The following is a 16,386-nucleotide window of genomic DNA, read 5'->3' as shown; positions in this document are numbered from 1 at the left end:
ACACATGGTGGAGCAGTCCTGTGACCCCAGCCCTCAAGGTTCAGAGGCAGGAGAATCAGAAGCTCAAAGCCATCCTTAGCTACTTAGTGGCTTCAAGGAAGGAGCAGCCTAGGTTGTGTGAGACCCTATCTAGTTAACAATGAAAAGGGCTTAATGCATATTCCCTACTGCATCTTTTAATCCTCCTCATCACTAAATGTATTACCTCTAGCAATAAAGTAAACCCTGGCCCTCTCTGAACAACACTCAGGACCCCGAGGCCCAAGGCAATCTCTTGCAGTTGTGTGACACTGTCCACCTGCCCAGCTCTGAAAATCAGTGTTTCCTTAGAGAAACTCTGATTGCGACTGTAACTCCATCAACCCTGGGCCAGCTACGTCCCACAGGCACTGGGCTTGAAAGCAGCAGGACTCAGTTCCCAGCACCAGCGCTGGAGGAGAGAGATGCGGGACAAGGTCATAATGGGGCTCTAAGAGGTGGTACTGGTCTAATTCAACAACCCTGCCAGCTTCCTTACACTTCACAGGCACTTGGACAAATCAGATCCCAGAGGATACTAAGCTCACGGTCTGAGCTTTGAGAATGCAGATAAATAATGTCCATCTTATTTCCTGGACAAATCTGTTTGTGTCAATTACCTCATTGTCAGTAAGGAGGAGGCCCGCACTGTTTAAGGGGGCCCCATGGACCAAGGCCTCACTCTTCCTTCTGACCCAGCCCCCTTTCTTTTAAACTCTATGTATCGGCCTCCAAATATAAAGCTGACACACCAGTGTGTTGAAGGAGGTGGCACATCGTTGCTTCTGCTATTTCTAAATCAGGCGCTGTGACCTTTTTCTCCTCAAACTATCCAGCATCATTTTCCAAAGGGAAGCATGGGGGGGGGGGCGGAGCATTCAACCAAACCACACCCTCTGGATGGGCGATATTCCAGTTTACTCTAGACCAGAGTTGCTTCCTCAGAATGTCCCCTGCTGAACAGTCACTGTCTTCCACACAGCCTAAGTAAAAGACGCCTCCCCCCCTGCAGTCACAATACAAGTTTTCAGTGGAAGCTTCTTGCAAATGGCTGAAAGCTGATCTAGAGGCCCGAATCAAGTGTGTCTTCCCCCACCCATGAGTGAGCAACAGGGGCAAACCAGGAGCAGGGCACACACTCAGAATGTGTTACACAGATGAATGAATGAGTGAATGAATGAATGACCTCAGCACAGAGCCCTGGGAACAGGCAGTCATCTGTACAAGATAGTAATTCCTCCCCCCAGAGCCCCCAAAAGTCAGTCAGTCAAAACAAATGACCCTTTCAGCCTGAAAAGTACCCACTCAGAGTCCAATTAGGAAAATGGGGTCTGTACATACATACTAGGGCACATTCACATCCGATTAATCCTGCGAATTATCGAGTAGCCTCAAAGAGAGGTTGTCACCCATTAGTTGCGTCAGGCCCTTCTTCCAGTGATGTGACTGCTTGTCAGCTACTCGGAGGGCCAAAATATACACACTGCTAAAATGAAGGACTCCAAAATTATTGCCATTTCTAAGTGAGAGAGAGGACCAAAAAAAAAAAAAAGTAGTGATGTAGGTAGTGAACCGGCTGAAAACTCTGGGTGAGGTTTAGTCTCTGTCCCCACCACCCACCCCTGTGGAGGAAGGGTTCTGCTCAAAGGTCGTCTGGACCTTGTATCCTCCGCCTCTTGGGTATAAAGTGCCCGCCATGGGAATATGCTGGAATCAGAGCTCCAAGTGTACCGGTAGCCTCCCGAAAGGACAACCACACAAAAAACTCGTTGAAAGCAAAACACACTCACTCACTCACCCACACACAGACCACACCTCAGAGAGCTGAAGGCAGGTAGTTGCACTAGTGTGCAGCCACCCACCAGAGCACTGGGCGGGCATCGGCGCCCCGCTGACCCCCCCACCCCCCATGCCACAGACCAGCCCCTCACAGTGCCATCTGTTACCAACCAGGGCTGCTTCCTCTGAATGGCCTTCCCCACTTGCCCTGTCAGATGCAATTAGGTCAGCCCAACACTCTGCCACCGGCCTGCGGCCCGCAGCAGCTCCAGAGACAGCCCTGTGTCTGTTGGTGGCCCCTTCTTCATGCTGCAATGGCAAGAGCTCTTACCCAAACCAAAACTGCAGTGTTTGCCTGAATTCCTGGAGGGCCCAGCCAGACACATCCTCTATTCCTCGACACTGCGTCGTGCCTTGCCAGGCTGTGAAGTGCCCCAAACTCACCTGAAGGCACTGCAGAAAAGCAAACACTAAGGGAAGCCCAACTCCTCCAGGAGGCGGAACCAGAAACCAACACAGGTAATTACCTCTAGTTGAGGCTTTCATTCTTAATTTTAAGAAAATAAAAAGGGCTGCCTGGCATAGCGGTGCACACGCCTTTAATCCCAGCACTTGGGGAGACATAGGCAGGCAGATCTCTGTCTACAGAGTGAGTTCCAGGCCAGCCAGGACTATATAGTAAGACTGTCTCAAAACAACAAAGTAATTAACTAAATAATAAAGGGGACTGGAATCACTCAGTTGGCAGTAAGTATGTCTGCCTAGCACATATAAAGCTGAGCTGGGTGGGTCCTATGAGTCAGAAGTTCAAGGCAATCCCCACCTACATAAGAATGAATACACACACACACACACACACACACACACACACACACACACACACACACCCCAAGTATTTGCTGGCCAGGGCTGTGCGTCACCAACCCATCTTAGTGAGGCTGACAAGTCTGTTCTCCATAGTCTTCTGAAAGCCTGTACCCAGCCTCTTGAGCAGGCAAGCAGAGAGACTGCAGCCCCCACCTTTTTAGGCAGGTCCCTGGCCTCTGGGAAGCGCCACACTGGCCTTCCCTGTGCATCTATGCAGAGACACGCAGCACTGGGGGCCACTTTCATGATTTTGTTACCATCGGGATTAGCTGGATTAGGGGCCAGTACATAAGGACCTCCTGGTGCCAGGAGGAAGTTTCATCACGGGGTCAGCATGGTGTGTGAACGAGATTCTGTCAACACTGCCATTTCTTTCAGCCACCAACCAAACAAGTGGGGGAGGGAAGGGCAGAGAAAAATGCTTTGGGTGGAAGACGTACAAATGCCTCACTGCACCCTCAACAGGCGTTTCAGAGTGTGAGCCATTCAGGGCTGTTCTTTCAAACAAGGGCCCTACATATTTTTTTCTATTTTATCTGTTAAGAGTTTAGTGAAATCTGACAGTGATTACATATAGGAAGTGTGGCTGCCCATGGGGGGGGTCCTCTCTTTTACACACACACACACACACACACACACACACACACACACACACACACGGGGGGGGGGAGGAGTCTCTCTCTCTCACACACACACACACACACACATGGGGGGAGGAGTCTCTCTCTCTCTCTCTCTCACACACACACACACACACACACACACACACACACACGGGGGGGGGAGGAGTCTCTCTCTCTCTCTCTCTCACACACACACACACACACACACACACACACACACGGGGGGGGGGGAGGAGTCTCTCTCTCTCTCACACACACACACACACACACTTTTCCCTAGACAGACAAGTACTTGGGGCAGAATCTCACCAATGAAACCTTGTCCAAGGTAGCCCTTTTCCCTGAAGATGAAGACAGTGAGGAATTCTCCCCACATGTAGTGTGAGGCAAACGATGTGGGTAGGGCAGGAGAGTAGACCAGGAGTGAGGGAAAGATGGACAAAAACACAACTTTTAGCTTATGTAGCTCAGTGCCTGGAACTCCCTCCCCTTCCTGGAAACCCTCAGGTTCATTTTCCCACCTACCCCACCCCCCACCCCCATTCATGAATACCTGCTTGAAGCTTGTAGAGAAAAGTAATGGGACTTCTGCAAGTGTGCACAGGCATGTGTATGCGTGTGCAACGTTACAGAACCGTTCCTATCACACAGAACCGGGCTGTTCGGTCAAAGCAGTACCTGTTATATTTCTGTCTTTCTCTTCTGTTTGGCGTTATTCACCAACGAGAGAAAAGGAGGTAAGCTTTGGCGACCCTGACCTGCAGCTGGGACACAATACTTTCGCACAGCCCTGCCGACCCCTGACATAAATTTTACTCTGCAGCTGGCACTTACACACTCAACATTACCATATGTATAGCTGTGCCGTGCTAATTATGCTAATCACCTGTCTAACTGGCTGCTGCGAAAAATGGTTGTATTTAGCAGTCCAGTGCTTACCAATGAAGCTTACTGTGTGGCTGAAATGTACATTCAGACGGCCCTGAATGGCAAGATTTTTCCACGTTGCTGGCTACATTCAGGCCTCAGAAAAATTTATTCAAGTCAACTGGTTTCGGTCCGCAACAAAAAAGTTACGAGAAAAAAGTGAGTGTGTTCTTGCCCTAACATTCTGGATCTGCTTGCAAGCAAAATGATAAATCAATTGGTGTGGGAAACAAAAAGAGAGAGAGATTTCTTTGGGGAGCCCATGTGAAACTGTAGCCTATTTTAAGGAAAAAAAAAAAAAAAAAAAAAAAAGGAACAAGAAGAAGACGAAAAAGAAGAAGAAGAAGAAAAAAAAAAAGGGGGTCATCCTATCCCCAAATCTCTACAGAGAGTAGCTAACAGATATTTAGCCCTAGTCCAGAGTCTCTCAAATTGCAAGCACTGACTGCAACCGAGCAAGGTGTTAGACAAGCTTTTCTGGACCACATACAGATTAAAATGATGTGCTATACTTGACATATTTTTAACTGATTGTAACAGTGTGAGAACTTCCTTAGGGGAAACAGGTTGAAACCAAGTAACCTCTTAGGCAGCTAGGGAAAAAATGTTATGGTATTTTTTTTTTCTCCTTAGACTATTTAAGCAGAGGCATTTGTGATATTTAACCATTTTGTAATGGTTTCTGGTTTCCCAGTAAAGGAGCAAAGGAAATTGAGGAGTGTGGGAGGGGAAAGACGGGGGAGGGGATAGCGGGGGAGGGGAAAGGCAGGGGGAGGGGATAGTCAAGAACCCTCTATTTTCTGTAATCTCAAATTTCCTGTTTTTACTATTACCATTTTTTAAAGGAGTGCTCCTGAACATGCTATGGATGGCATTCTTAAATCAGGAAAATATTAGAGCACTTATTTTAACAATTGCCAAAATCCGATTTCCTCCTAACTCACAAAATATGTTCCTTTTTTTTTTTTTTTTTTTTTTTTTTTTTTTTTTTTTCCCTTTTCCCCTTAACTGTGAGTCTGGTCCTTTCTCAGAAGACTAAATACACATCCTGTGGTCTCTCTAGACTTTCTGATTCTTAACTTTCTGCAGCACTGTAAAAATACACCTGAGTGGACAGCACGTAGAAAGATGCCCAGCTACTCATCACCCCTGGCCAGTTGCTACACCCTGACTTCATCTAGAAAGTTCAGCAAACTGGAAAGCCAAGAATCTGACAAGGTATCCTGAGCCACCTCCCAGTGCGACATCGAAGCAGCCTTGTGATAAATCTTGAGCTTAAACCCAGAAGGTGAACCAACCCAGCAGCTTCCTCTCACACTGTAGGAGGTCCTGAGGAAAGCTGGTCTATCTTGGCCTAGCTTCCCCTCACCTCTCAATTTAACCAAGAGCAGATGGCAAGAACACTGTTCACAGTAACTTAAGGATGCTTCTTGGAGAATATAACTTTCTTCCTGCTCGTTCCCAACCCCCCATGCTAGTCAACGTTTGTGTGTTACTTGTTTGTTCTGGCGGCAGTAAGGCTAGAACTCAGGGTTTAGGGGGCATGCTATCAAGTGCTGTACTACTTACTGAACCACATCTCCAAGCCCCTGTGTAAAAGGCAAGTTCCTTCTCTATGGAGTACAGGATGCTGTTTGTTGCCTTCCAAACATTGATTATGCAGCCCCCTAACTCAAGCAGAACCCCTGTGCTGAGTGGACAGACAGCCAACGGTATGCTCTGCTCTTCTTAAACAGGAGGTGGACCACCCTGCCTCGTGGCACGGAGCGCTGTTTACATTGCAATCCTTGACTATGTAATACATCTGGCATTTTTGGGCAGGATCCCTGAGCTAGTAGCCAGAGCCCTTAAGCACACCGACTCAAGGTCCACTTCCAGCTCCTTTGCTTCCGCCGCTCCACTTAGCGCATCTGCTTCTGTCTGCTTATCCCAACAGGAGGGATACAAAGCATATTCTGGGACATGCATAGAAGTCTGCTTCTACACCTGCCTCAACCCCACAGGCAAGTGCCGTGGGAACCACAGGCAGGGTGGACTGGTCAGGCCAATTTACACCTGGACTTCTGGATTACAAGTAAGACCCTGCCTTCTATTAAACCTCTCCAACAACCTTGTCCTCCATTAGAAGACACTTGACTGGCCACCAAACAGGCTCCCCAACACATAATTGTTTTGCCAATTATGCTCTAAACTCCAATTAAATCCCAACACCACCACCCTAACCCCCTACCCCTGAGGTACAAGGGAAGGGATACAGCTTTCTCCCAACATCCAGGCAGTTTCTCAGTGGCAAGATTTTACTGTCCAGAGAGACTAAATTTTCTCTTCTGCCAAATCTACTTAAATACTGATATGCAGGGAAAAAATGAATAGAATGTAGTTTAAAGGGAATAACAGTCTAATATGAAAGGATCCGCAATCTGATTTGGACTGTAAGGAACACAAATCCAGAGATTGGCAGCAGAGAGGACCCAAAAGGGCTTGTATTTCCAGGGCAATCCTGATTGTATCTGTGCATTCAGAACATGTTCCCACTGAGAAGACTCCAAGAACTTCTTCCTCTGTCCACACTGAACTGCCCCCCCCCCAAGCAGAACCTTCTGAACTCTGGGGTGTTAACAGAGCTCTCTCATGAGAACGGAACATCTAAGGCTACTGAGCCAGCCAAAAATTGGATAAGGAAACCAGTCCTCTTCATCTGTACCAAAGCCCTGTATTTCTACTGGCTCTGATGTGTGTTCCATTCAGGGAAAGGCTGATGTACATCATCAAGGTGCCTGGGTGAAAAATGTTCCAGTTTGTGGCTCACTCAGCGGCAGCTCAGAGATGCTACAGGGCTCAGGTTTCCCCTGCATCGTGTGGGGGGAGGGTCACGGCAAAGGCTTATTTCACACATTTTGGTCATTTTATACACATAGAAAGAACATGCCCAAAGTCTGCAAAAATGTCCTCAACAGGAAAAGCAAGGCTCCCACCACACCCACCACCGGTTCAAAAGGGCACATCTACCAACTCTTCCCTAACTGGCCAGAAGAATGACCTTTTCAGAGCGGACCCACTTGTGAGGAGGTGAACTTGAGCAGTGTTGGAGTGAGTGGGCGGAGAGAGGAGGGCAGGAGGGACAAGACATAGAAAGGAAGGGACAAACAGTCAGGAGCCTGTATTGGGCGCTGGGTGATCAGCAACAGACCATGAGAATCCTAGGGGCACCATGATTTAATGCCCTCACCCCTCCCCATGCCCTGCCGCCTTAAAAAAAAAAATGTCAAAAACAGTGTTGCCAGGAGATAAAAGACTTTTGTGCGAAATGGCTCCCATGAAATCCTGTCTCCTTCAAAATAACTGTAAACCCCTGCATTTCAGAACCCTGATGCATCACCTCCCGAGCTGAGCAGTCTTTAGGGGCTCACTCTCGGGCAGCCACAAGAAGCCCCTCTCTATCCAAAAACCCCTTTCTCTACAGAACGTGGAACCCCTCTTTACCAACCGCCCCCCAGCAAGAGAAATTTAGCAAGAGCTAGTAAGTACCACCTCACCCCAAGTGGATAGGGCCCCAGGGGTCACAGGCAGGTCAGCACTGAGGGAGAAATCCAAATGAAATATAAACACGGTATTGTGGAAAAGCAGACCAATCTCCCCGGCATTAATCTCAGCATCAGCTGTGGTGTATAACCTAAACACACAGACCAGGCGGCTCATACATCTGGAAGCTGTCATCTCCTGCAAGCTCCAAGCGGCGCTGGATGCGTCTCAAACAGTCCATGACCCAAACTGGCTTGTGAACGATCTTCTTGGTGGGTCGAGAATGGTGGGCAGCCTAGAGATGGTTTCAGGGCTCACCAACTGCCCCTTTGTGAGGAATGCCTGAGCCACCTGCTAGTTTTTTTTTTTTTTTTCTTTTCTTTCCGAGCAGCTATTGGTGGCTTTTACTTGTCATTCACTTTTCTGAGAAGAAAAGGAAAGCCAACAACTTGCTTGCACCTTTCCTGTATGTACACTTGCTCTTTGAATAGCCACCTCTTGTTCATCAAACTGTGCAGACACACACATACACAGTGGTGCCTTTGCAGACCCAATCAGAGCAGCAAAGCATGGGTGTTCTACCCAGGCATTCATCATCCAACTCAGTGGTTCTCAGTTGGGGAATCTAACAATGAATGGGATTCCGCTGGCCTGACTAGGACAGTGCTGCTGGGACCCAGTGGGTAGAATCTGGGGGCTCTGCTGAACACTCTATGGGGTGTGCTGCCTCTCACAGTGAGTGCCAAGGCTGAGGGATTGAAGGATGATGGCTCTGGCCGTGCAATGTACACACAAAGCACACAGTATAGGCCTGAGACTGTGACTGCCCATCAAATAAGCGTTTTTTTTTTTTTTTAAAGCAAAATCTTCTATTCCTCTTTAATTAATTCTCACCCCCCCACACACACACACACTCCCATACTGGCCTTGAAGCCCTTAATAACCAAACACCAGGGCAATATGGAGTCATTTCAAGGTTGTTGCCCTTTTCAGAAAAGGGGGCCAGGCGCTGGCTAAGCTTTTATCCTGGGAGATAAATGAAGATTCTGTCACAAGAGTAGCTTGACAACAAACTTGTAACAGAGAGCTGGAGGGGGTGGGGGGGAGTAGGCAAAGGGATGCAGATATTAAGTAGGAAGGCAGATTGGCTAAGCCAAAAGAAATGCCATTGAGAAATGGGCACAATTTAAAAACAAAAAACAGTTTCCTTAAGCATCCTGAGAAGTAAATACAAACACTTCTGGTATCAGGAAGGGTACCAGGAGCTAATTAAGAACTGCAGATCCACTACAGCATGTTGAAGAAATAGCCACCAGATGCCCCCCCCCACCGTTCATTCTGTCACTGGAAGGTTAACACTAAAGGCTACCCCCCCCCACACACACACACCAAACTTTTTTTTTGAGCCTTCACTCATCCTCTTTCTTCTGCCTAGAATGTCCCTCACCTCTACCTTCCCAGGCCCGGGACCATCCTGAAAATCTTGGCTGATTTCCCTAGCAACTTGGCAATTAACCATCTAGTGACTCATCTACAGGTTGGCATCACCCTTCTCCTCATGAGTTTTGGCCATTGCCTGGCGCAGAGTAGGCACAGAGAACTCACACTGACCATATACTACCCCCGGAAAAAGCCATTTGTGACTTTGCGTTTATGTGCCGTCACGTTTCTGTGACGGTAGGTGCCCAACCACACCAAGGTCTTTATCAAACCTTTCTGGTCCGTTCACAAGTATGCTCTTGTTGACATCTGTGACGTGCAAAAAAAAAATACACCCCAAGATTCATATATGGTTAGTTTCTTGACAGGTGATCATTAAACCGACATCTTAACAGAATCGAAACGTCACTTATCCATGCACAGACAGCGTGGTGTGTGTGTGTGTGTGTGTGTGTGAAGGGAGGGGGGAAGGGAAACAATGGCTTCATCTTTGCGGTGAGGTTACAGTTATCTCTTCAGGATATTAAGCTATGATATACAGCCGTGGAGGAGATTCCTAAATTTTCTGGTGGTAGTGAAAATATGTATTTTGGCAGACAGAAACACACACACACAGGCAACTCATCGCAGAAGACACAGCAACCTTTCTAAACTGTCCTCCAGCTTCCCTCTTCTCTTACAATCTGTCTTTCCTCCCTTCTGATGCTTAACTGGGGACATGTGAGACCTCTCCTCATCTTGTTTGTGTGCACAGTAAACTCTTGGCTCCTGTAATCACACACAGAACCTGAAGAAAGTATCAGGTAACTTTGCCGACAGTGATAAAGAACTTACCTAAGAGACTGATGAAGCAAAGGTGAACCCAAACTGATCACTGTAATTTACTGACCTCCAGAGCTACCCATAACCACTGGGAATTTATTTCTAAAAGCAAAGGCTCACAGAGTAACACTAAATTCCGTATACCATAAACAAGACCTCTAGGTACTGTGACATTGGGTTCCCAGCTTAACTAATTTATGAAACTTGCTTCCTGTAGAAGGCAATCAAGAAATAAATGAGTTGAAGGAGGCCAAGGCAATGACTAAATGACCTAAATTCAATGGTAGGAAAAGTGAACAGGTCATTATTTGAAGAAAAAAAAAAAAAAAGAATAACTGTATAGACATATATATGATCATGTTATAAAAAATAAAGTAGTAGGTACTTTACTGAGTTCTAAGGCTTGTAAAAATAAATACATACATACTACCCAGAGTATGCTCAAAAAGTATTAAGTGTTTCCAAGAACCAATGAGCTGTATGTACTAAAATGCCATTGCTGGAAGGAGCTAAGACTCTGAGACTGGAATTGGGGATGTGGCTCAGAGGGGGAGGGGTGCCTAGCATGCTGGTGCCCCAGGTTATCCCCTGTACTAGCTGGGGGGGAGGTGGGATGTCCTCAATGCCAAAAGCAGGCCAGGGTGTCTGCCTCAGGTGTGTCAAGTCCCTCTTCATAAGTCTGCTGTCATTCTTGAAACAACTGCTCCAACTACTAAAAACCAAACCGTTGCATGGTCATCGGTGAAGAAAAATCCAACGGTAGACCCACGAGTTCCGCTTCTACACTATAAACCTGCTGGTTTCCAGGGTCTTGTAGGCAGTGGCCTGTTCCTACTACAACACCCTCTTGCCTCTTGTCTGTCCAGTACCCAAGTCTGCCTCGAGACACCCACTAATGCCTTTTTTTTTTTCTCCTAAGTTTCATAAACCAGTTCCAAGTGTAAATCTAAACCCAGTGAAAACGCACTGAGTTCCAGTAGTCTGATTGATGCACAGGGTACTAGGCAATGTCTCCTACCAGAGTGCCTACAGCAGTATAGAAACTCAGGAAATGTGTTGCTAAGGGACTAGTGGGTGCTCAATAAAACTATTCCCTGCACTACCAATGACAAGGAGGCAAAGTGGGGGTAAATTACCTAATGGAATCAATCCAAAAGACACTTTTGTACTCATTAACCAAGCTACTTACGGCAGGAATGCGTTCTGCTTTTAACGATTTGGATTATTATTTTAATTGTCACTTTTCAACTATTATTTTAATTGTCACTTTTCAACTACATACTCCACCACTAGTTTGCAAAACACCAAAAAGGGAATGTTCTGGAAGGTTAGTTTCCAAGGCCATCCTGAGGAATTACTCAAAAACTCCGGTTTCCAAGTTCTGCCCTGGGTGGCTTACAGTAGACATGCACCAAGATATTTAGGATTGAAACATCTGCCCCAAGTAGTGTTTACCAGAGGCTAAAATGTTTTCAAACAAGGGATTGATACTTTTCAAAGAGATAACTGAGAAACGACCAACCAACAAGAAAAGGAAAAACAAAAGCCTATGATCACAAAGGACGTAAAAACATCCGTGGTGGTGGGGGTAGGGGGAATTCGAGAACCTATTTTCAATTTACAAGTCCTTTTCTAAAGCAGGTCCCCAACCCCCCAAATCCAGGAACCTGGATAAAAGACCGGCACACACACCCCAGGGGGAGCTCCCGTGGCCCCTCCCATCAAACCTGCATTCTTTAAAAACACACATTTCTTTCTTGCAAGCCTGCCAAACGCAGCCTTCCCCCCTCCTCCGAATAATTCCATTTAAAAAGTCCCCACCCGCGAGGAAACATTAATCTACTTTGCAAACACGCTTTCCAGTTTGTGCTTTACTATTTTTTTTCAATCCCCCCGCCCCTTTTTTTTTGTACCTTGAGACAAATGTTTTTTTCCCCCAGAGTTGAAAGCTGTCCAAAAACAGGACCACACACGCGGCCGCCTCCGCAGGCCTGCGCGGCGCCCGCCCCCCGCGCGCCCCGGGGGCGCGCACACTCCCTGCAGCTAGAGGGGTGGCCTTGCCCTCCACCCCCCTCTCCTTTCTCGGCAGACGCGGTGGGTGGGTGGGGGGAGGGAAGGAAGCCTATCCCAAGAGCCCAGATCCGAGAGGCCTTCCTCCGGCCGCTGGCACCCTGGCCAGGGCCAGGCAGGCGGTGCAGGCCGAACTCAGGGACCACCCCCTCGGCCCTGCCGAGTGGTCCGTCCCGCGCAGGGGCCTCGCGCCCCCGCCACTCTCTCCCACCACACCTAGCAAGGCGCAGCGCCCCGAGTAGATTACAGCGAGGCCTTTGTCGGGCGGGCCTGGCTACAGGCCAGGCATGCAAACAATAAACAGTCGCCCCTGGTGCGGGCAGGGGCTTCGCCGGCCACTGCGAGGCTCTAGGTGCAGGCTGGCAAATATCTTTATCAAACACAGGGAAGGGAAGGAAGACGAAGGGCGCGCCAGCGGCGCCGGGTCTCTTACCTTCCACCCACAGCTCCTCCACGTTGGTCTCGAGATTAGCTGCCTTTAATCCCACAGCGAAGGCCCCAAATATAAGGAGACCCACAACCAAAAACTTGCCGCAGTTCTTTTGAATGTAACAACCCAGTTTAAATAAGAGTCTCTGAAACTTCGCTCTCAGCCACAGCGGTGCTTTCCGGCCAGTAGCCTTCCCCTGGGGACGAAGCAGAAGGGAGGAGTGAACGACCGGGAGTCGCTACCCGAGCACACCCGCCTGTGGATCCCCCCCACCCCCAGCAGTGGGGGGCGTGGGCGACCGTGGCGCAAGGATTTACCCTCCGGGCTGGAACCTGGACTGGTCAGAGGGAGCCCTGGGGGTGTGGGGGACTAGGTTGTAAATTAGAGCCAGGCTGCAGCGTGGGAACTGCACTCTAGGTACCACGGGGCACCCCACGCATGGCCTGAGCACTATCCCTGAATGAGACTTGGGGTACTGGGGAGAGAGGCTAACTGAGGAACCGCCAACGGCAGGCAGGCACTAGTATCGAGGACCTGGAGAGGGAGGGCCTGAGTGATGCTAGCAGAGAAGTCCAACACTAAACCAGCAGGCCACGATTCCCCCCTTGCCCTAAAGCCTGCTCCAGCCTTCGGCCTCCTCGGGTAACCCGGAGGGCGGGTTAAGAGCGCAAGCGCACTTAGGGACAATATACAGCTACCGTGGCCCATCTGGTCCCCGGCCTGGCGGGTGGCTGCACGCGGGGGTCCACGTGGTGAGCCCGGCAACCAGAGCTCACTCCAGACACTTTTCCACGGCCTTGGGAGACGCCGCGGGAGCTCAGCCAGAAGTGCGGCAGCCATCTGCAACTTACACTATTTGTGCTCTGAAGAGGGCGGCCATAAGATCTCTCCCTCCTCTCCCACTCCCTCTTGGTGAAATCTTAAAAAAAAACAGCCGAGTGTACGGGGAAGAGGCCCAGGCTGGCGCCGGCGGGGGTCCTGGCTGGGCGCAGGCTGCTGTCGGGTCGGCGGAGCCCTGGTGCTGGCCAGGGCCCCAGCGGGCCCCAGGCTAGGTGCTCGCCTTCCCCGGATTCCACACATTTCAGCCAGCCTCGTAAACACAATGAACCCGGCCGTTCAGCACACCAGCACCTAAGATTTAAGGTGGCAACTTGTTTACAATTGCCCCTCTCCCCGGCAGGCTGGGAGAAGAGGCGGCCCAAAACCTGGAAGAGAGGGGACGTCCTCTCCCGAGAATAATTTTTAAGGGAGCAGAGATTTCAAGCTCAACGAAAGCAGAACCGGCTGCCAAAAAAGGAAACCACCTTTACTTTGGCTCCCTCCCCTCTGCCTCTCTCCGCCTCTCTCCACTCCGCCTCCCCCTCGAAGAGGTTAAGAAATGTGGCAACGCGGAGGTTTAAGCCGCAACCTAGGGCAGGGGCACGGGTGAAGGGCGCTAAGGCCGGGGGCAGAGCTGCACCGCGGCCGCCCTGGAGGTGGTCCACTCAGGACCGTTTCCAAAGCTCCGGAAAAGGCACACCAGGGAGGGCGTGTGCGCGCGCACACACCACACACGCACACACACACGCACGCACGCACCCCTCCACCCCCTGCGGACCTCAGACAGCCCTTTCCTCCGAAGTCCGGAGGGAGGGTTTGAAATTTTCAACCTTCACTCGTCTTCTGCTTTCTCAGGAGGGTGTCTGTGTGCGTGTGTGGCAGGGATCCCAAAGAGGAAGAGGAGGAAAGTGTGGAGAAGGAGGAGGGGACAGGCATGCACCTTGGAAATCTGCTCCAGAGCGAAGGCAGCGTCGCAGTAGCTGGGCCGGTGCAGATAGTCCCGGTCCGGCGCGGCGCGGTGCAGTCCCCCGGTCCGTCTGCGCCTCCCGCCGCCGGCCTGCCTGCCCAGGGCCCCGGCGGCGTTACCAGCCGAGGCCATGTTGCCGCCGCCGCCGCGGGCTCCGGGCGCGCCTAGGCGCTCGGCTCGCGAGGACGCTGCTGGCCGCCGGGGACTCCGGCTCCGGGTGACAGACCCGCTGCTGCCGCTCACACGGCGGGCGCTGCGGGTGCTGTGGCCGTGGCCGATGCCGGGGACTCAGACCCTGCGCCTTCCATTGCCACATTGCGCGTGAGTCCCGAGGTCTCTGCGGCCGCCGCTGCCCACATCCAGCTCGCGGGAAGGCGAGAGCCGGCGCTTCCAGGGCACGCCTCGCGGTCCCCAAGTCCCTCCAGACGTCCCCGCCCCGCGCCGCGACCCCTTCACGGCAGAAGGCGCGCGCAGACCCCCGCCACTCGTTCTGTCTCCCTCGGCGCCCGCTGCCGGCGACGCGACGGTGCCCGGCGGGTCTCAGCGATGCCGGGCCGGGGCAGCCGCTGCTCCCGCTGCTGCTGCGGCTGCTGCTGCTGTTGCGGCTGAGGTTGGCGGTGGCGGCTTCTGAAGCGGCTGCTCGTTCTCGGACTGCTGGGTTCGCGGTGGCTGCTCGGTCCCGGACTCTGCTTTCTTGTTCTCCTCACCGACCCGCTGGACCATTCTGCCCCCGCGCCGCGCGCCTCTCTCGCTCCCGGGACCTGGGGACTCCGCTCTGTGTGTGTGCAGCGGGCAGCGGCCGCAGCAGCTCCTTGACTCAATAGATGAGATGGAAGAAGAAAAAAAAGAACTCTCTCCATTTGGAGAAAGAGGAGGAGGAGGGGAGGGGGTGGAGGGGGAGAGAGCGAGCGAAAGAGAAAAAGGCTGGAACTCCCGCCCCCGGGGCTGTCAGATGGCTTGGGTTTCTGCGACGCGATTGGCTCGCGGAGGGCAGAAATTACTCAGCAAACATGACTATTATTAGCTGCTTAGCAACAGCTCACCAAAGTAGAGAGACCACCCAGGTAGGCAACCCCCGTGTGTGCATCCCCGGCTGGGGGGGGGACTCTCTCAGCGCCAACCTCTCATGCAATACTTCCATTAAGGAATGCTCCCCCCTCCTTTCTTTCTTATTCCTTTTCTTTTCAACAGTGTCTTCTTTTTGTGAGATGTCTTTTACGAGCGCGCGCAAACACACACACACACGCACACGTTCACACATACAGGAGGAGCATTTGCCTCATGGTAGACTGGAGGATCTGTAATATTTTTTTAAGCGCTTAAACAATTTCTGAGATTCCTCAAAGAAAAGCCCTTTAGAGACACTTTGGCCTCAAGCTGCAGCAAATACTGGGAGGTCCGCCTTGAATTCCCAGGCCTGCACCAATAATGACAGGGCGGTGTGGATAGTACGCCCGTGTGTGCCAATTTTTTTTTTTCCTCCTCTTTTCTTTTATAACCAAAGGCAAGACTTAGACTCTCGCAGGGAACAACGCCTCGTATTAAGATAAACAAAATGGAAAGTTAAAGAGGAGAACAAGGATGTTGGGAAAAGCCACCCTTAAAAAAAAATCCCTAGCACCCCCCCCGTAAAAAAAAAAGCACAGTCCAATTTGAAAGAGTTTGTAAAGAGAACCCAGACATTTGTAAAGAGAAACCAGACAATCTCGTGGAAGTAGAGGCTTTTTTAAAATTTGAATCTTTAAATATGTGTGTATATATATATTTATTTTCTATATATATATGTATATATATATATATATATATATATATATATATTTCTCAGCAGCCCAGAGAAAGGGAATTGAGAGATTTCCCGATTATTTGGGTTTCATCTGAACCCCCACTTTTAACTAACACATCCTTAAAGTCAATTTCAGGCTTTTCTTAAAAAGTAAAACTCGGTACGCATCTGTAATATTTAATAGTGTGACGTAGGAGGGAATAAAGGCTTTGATGTCAGATTCATTTGAAACAAATTGTGCACAGATCGCGCGGGTTCGTCCCGATATTGCTTCCAGTGTCACCAAGACATCCCGGGGATTCACTTTACGTTGAACAAA

General features: G+C 50.2%; 1 protein-coding gene across 1 annotated transcript in view; it reads right to left on the bottom strand.

The window, feature by feature from the left end:
- Ptch1 (patched 1) overlaps window positions 1-14,422 on the bottom strand; it is a 54,903-nt gene extending 40,481 nt beyond the window's left edge. The window contains exons 1-2 of the mRNA XM_051194136.1: window positions 14,258-14,422; window positions 12,502-12,694 (exon numbers count right to left, since the gene is read on the bottom strand). Coding sequence (XP_051050093.1) covers window positions 12,502-12,694; window positions 14,258-14,416 — 352 coding nt within the window. The 5' untranslated portion in view covers window positions 14,417-14,422. The remainder of the gene's footprint in view (window positions 1-12,501; window positions 12,695-14,257) is intronic.
- Between the last annotated feature and the right edge of the window lie 1,964 nt (window positions 14,423-16,386).

The sequence above is a fragment of the Phodopus roborovskii genome, unplaced genomic scaffold (assembly GCF_943737965.1).
Source record: "Phodopus roborovskii unplaced genomic scaffold, PHOROB, whole genome shotgun sequence".
NCBI lineage: Eukaryota > Metazoa > Chordata > Mammalia > Rodentia > Cricetidae > Phodopus > Phodopus roborovskii.
The sequence above is the reverse complement of the archived record's forward strand: the minus strand, read 5'-3'. Positions and strand labels throughout refer to the sequence as shown.